Raw genomic sequence first — 3,658 nt, 5'->3', positions numbered from 1 at the left:
GGTTTTCACTCGCGTGTTGGAGAGACCCCGAGTAGCAGATTCAATCGACGACACAATTCCTTCGTCTGGGGCTCCAGGATTCTGAGCGCTGGCAGCTGAATGTGCAATGTCATAGAGATTCTTGGCCTGAGAAATCGAGTCTGAGTAAAGGGAACTGGCTTCAGGGGGTGGCATGGGAATAGAGGATTGCTCCGAGAGTACTCTCGCCGACGGAGATACGGTCGACGAAAACGATTGCTGGTGGGGTGGGGTTGGGACATCACCCAGAGTCTGCCCAGGAGTATCAGCAGAGGCTTGATTGTCATGGTCTATGAATGCAGCATCAACTCCACCCGAAACATTAGGCTCATTGTTAGCATCCTTATTATCTACGATGGCCATAGGCTCAAGCTCAGGCTCAGGTTTTGGAACCTTATTGAAAAATATTTCAGATGGTGGTGCATCGTGTTCGTTTCCAAAATACGCGCTGTTTTCGGAGCCTCTTTCGTCACTAGCTTCCGGCGTATCGTCAACGACGCCGATATATGTGTCGGTGTCGATGGAGTGATCTTTATCAAAAGAATCTCCCTCGTTGAGCTCATCCTCAAGCGATAACATGGATTGATATTCAGGATCTGGCATTGTTTCGGGTTCGTCTGGAATCATTGATGCTCTCTTGCTGGCACGAGCTTCAGCTGCATCATTCGTCCTCGTCTCAAAATCATCGCTGATATCCTCTGCTTCAATCTTCCACTTCCCAACCGCCTTAAGCCTAGTTAGCTCCTTGGCCGTCGCTTCAGCAATCAACATGCCCTTGTTGACAATATCATTTCCAAGTGCCTTTGCTTCTTCGTAAGCGCCATGCCGCATCGCAACTGCTCTAACTTCCTCCCGCCAGCTATGGAGTTGCTTCTTTAGCGCATTATATTTCGCCCAATCTTTGTATGTCACACCGTCCATCCACGCCCATTTCATCCCAATATTCTGAAGGCTGAGGTCACGGATCTGGTCGAGGACTTCGATTGTGGCGTCAGAAGCGCTGGTTACCTCCATATGAAGGCTCCTATCAAAGTTCGCCAGCCACTGTCGGAGCTTCTGCGCAGCTTCCCGAAGAGCAAAACCTGACGCCCTAACAGCTTGTATCAACTGTTGCTCAGCGGCTTCGCGATCTTCAACGGTAGATTTATCAGGCATATCACGGATGATATCGATAATTTTCTTTCTTAGAGATTCGAGCTCTTGATGTCCCACCCTTTCCAACTCGGAAACGAGTGCTTCGCCAGAACCCTGTACGTCGTTCACGTAGCTGTCTACAATCTTCGCGACCTGTTCATCGAGGTCTTCGGCTCCTTTATCAGCCGCAATGGCGAACTTTTGTTGCCATGTTTTCAAATCTGTGGCTATGGCTTCACGCGCAAAGCTCATTTTATCCACTGATTGCTCGGGGGGCGCCACAGATGTCGAAGTAGAAGTGGTCCAGTGACTGTATTCAGAAGTCTTCGGTGCCACGGTAGTTGCAGGCGATGAAGCAGTGGTGGCTGAACCGGATGGTTCGGTTAAACTGTTGAGGCATTAGCTTAAATAATACGGGAGCAATTATAGTCTAGGTTTCTAGAGACAACCGGAGAGGATCCTCCAAGGTTGATACACGGAAGTGGTATAGGCCGAGGGCTTACGTTTCAGTTTCTTCACCAACAGCACCAAGCTTCCGGCCTTCACGATAACTTGCGAGCTTCTCGCCAATCCTAAGCAACTGAGGCTCAACATTCTCGCCGTAGACTCTAGCAATTCTAGGTAGGAATGTCTCATTAACGAATGTCACCAGATACGACCATGTTCTTTTACTGAACGGATATATCGTATTCACCACGATATCATACGTGGAGGAACATGTTTTGACAATAACTGGTTTCGTTTTCGTATAAAAGGGAGTAATATACGATTGACGCACGTTATCAAGGCGGGCAACTGCTGTCCGGTAATAGGGAGTTACTACTGAAGCAATATGTGCGTAATGCGGCTCAATCGATGACTGGTATGCACCAGTCAAGGAGGTTTGTAGTGAGTGAATATGCGGTGTCACGATGCCTTCCCACTGGTTCCGAATATATGACGCGGACTTCTCAATATGGGGCGCTCCATATGCGCGGTAATTGCGTTTTGTGAAATCGGCAGTAGGAATGTATATCTGCTCGTTGAAAGTGCGTGCATAAGGGCGTACGTTGTCGACATAGGGAGCTCCGTAAGTTTCATAATACGGCGATATATGAGGCTCTATGTGTGACCGCGCAATCAAATACGGCGAGCAAATGCTTGGATAATTGCCATCTAATTCTGGGAGGGTTGATGGACAGTAGAATAACGGCGTAATTAGGGCATACCATATGGCTAGTCTGTATTGGAAAAAAGAAAAAAAATCAGTATTGTAGAGATCCACAGCATCCACGAAACAACATACCGTAGGATAACTGCAAGTGACCATCGCACGAAGCTAGCAGGTCGTCTCCGATCATCTTTTTTTTCTTTCGTTTGTTTCCGAAAGGAAAGACCATTGACTTGACCCTTCTTGGTATTCCCGCCGCCTGCTCCCGCTGCCACCGTCTCCATTCCTGTGGCGGGAGATGACGCGCCGCTCTATTCTTGCTACCGTCTCGACGCGCTGTAGGGACAGAGTAATCTAGCGCTCATCTATTGCGTACGTCGCAAAGGAAAGACGTGAAAATGAAAAATCATAGGCAAGTAGCTAGCCTCGCAAGAGAAGCGCAAGGAGGAGCCAGCGCACGTCAAGGCAAACAAGAGGTTAGAAATATGGCAGGACTAAGAGGAGCCTTGGCATGGAGCTCAGCGGACTAGTTAGCTTCGGCAAAGGAAGCTGTAAATGAGTCGGGAAGAACTGTATGAGGAGCTAAACGATTATAAAAACGCATGGTAAGGCGTCAACGAGGGACGAGAGAGGCGTCAGCGTTATATATATGTTGTTCTCTTCGCTCTCCCCGCAGAGCAGTGAACACCATTTGTGTATTCCTGTTTCGAGCTTGCGGAGGTTGGAAGTCTCGCACCAGCCAATCACATGTGGTTGATGTCGTTTTGTCAGCCACAATACCGTGTCATGGCGCGTATTGGCTGGCTGATGCCTGGTTGTTGAGCCGTACAGAACCGTACCAGATGTAATATATAATCCGGATAAATATTGTTCCGCTATCAACTTCGCTGAGTAAAGGCAGCTTATCCTTGACGTTGCGCAACCAAAAACCTCAAAGGGATAAACGATCCCCCAGAACCTTAACCTATAACCTTCGCGGAATCTCTTGAGAAATGCACTAACCGCCACAGCGTCCAGATACTTTTCGTAACTCTCCACTGAACGACCACGATCATTCGATATCTCGGAATGCGGGCATGTGGACTCCAGTATCTATGATAGCATGGTCATCCCCTCTGTTTCCAACGTTCCTAATTTCTTGACGCCTAGGACGATGGATATAAACCGGATGACTGTCGGTCGGACGGGAGGGCTGGTCCTTTGCCTGATATCATGACGATCCTGCTTTGCACAACACAGCGTCTACAACGAGCGTGACGATATGACACTGTCGATATGTCGCGCGATGCACGAGAGAGCACTCTATATCGTGCAATGTAGCGGAGCATCAATCGTCACAGACTGTCTGATGCAGTG

General features: G+C 48.6%; 1 protein-coding gene across 1 annotated transcript; it reads right to left on the bottom strand.

The window, feature by feature from the left end:
- Positions 1-5: 5 nt before the first annotated feature.
- HCAG_07334 (predicted protein) lies at positions 6-2,492 on the bottom strand (the record flags this gene model as incomplete). Its single annotated transcript, XM_001537862.1, has 5 exons — positions 6-95; positions 202-984; positions 1,027-1,540; positions 1,656-2,367; positions 2,438-2,492. The coding sequence occupies 5 exons, from the start codon at positions 2,490-2,492 to the stop codon at positions 6-8; spliced, it is 2,154 nt and encodes a 717-aa protein (XP_001537912.1).
- Positions 2,493-3,658: the final 1,166 nt, after the last annotated feature.

The sequence above is a fragment of the Histoplasma capsulatum genome, genomic scaffold (genome assembly GCF_000149585.1).
Source record: "Histoplasma capsulatum NAm1 scaffold_8 genomic scaffold, whole genome shotgun sequence".
NCBI classification, from domain to species: Eukaryota; Fungi; Ascomycota; class Eurotiomycetes; order Onygenales; family Ajellomycetaceae; genus Histoplasma; species Histoplasma mississippiense.
Note: the sequence above shows the minus strand (reverse complement) of the source record. Positions and strands in the feature narration are given on the sequence as shown.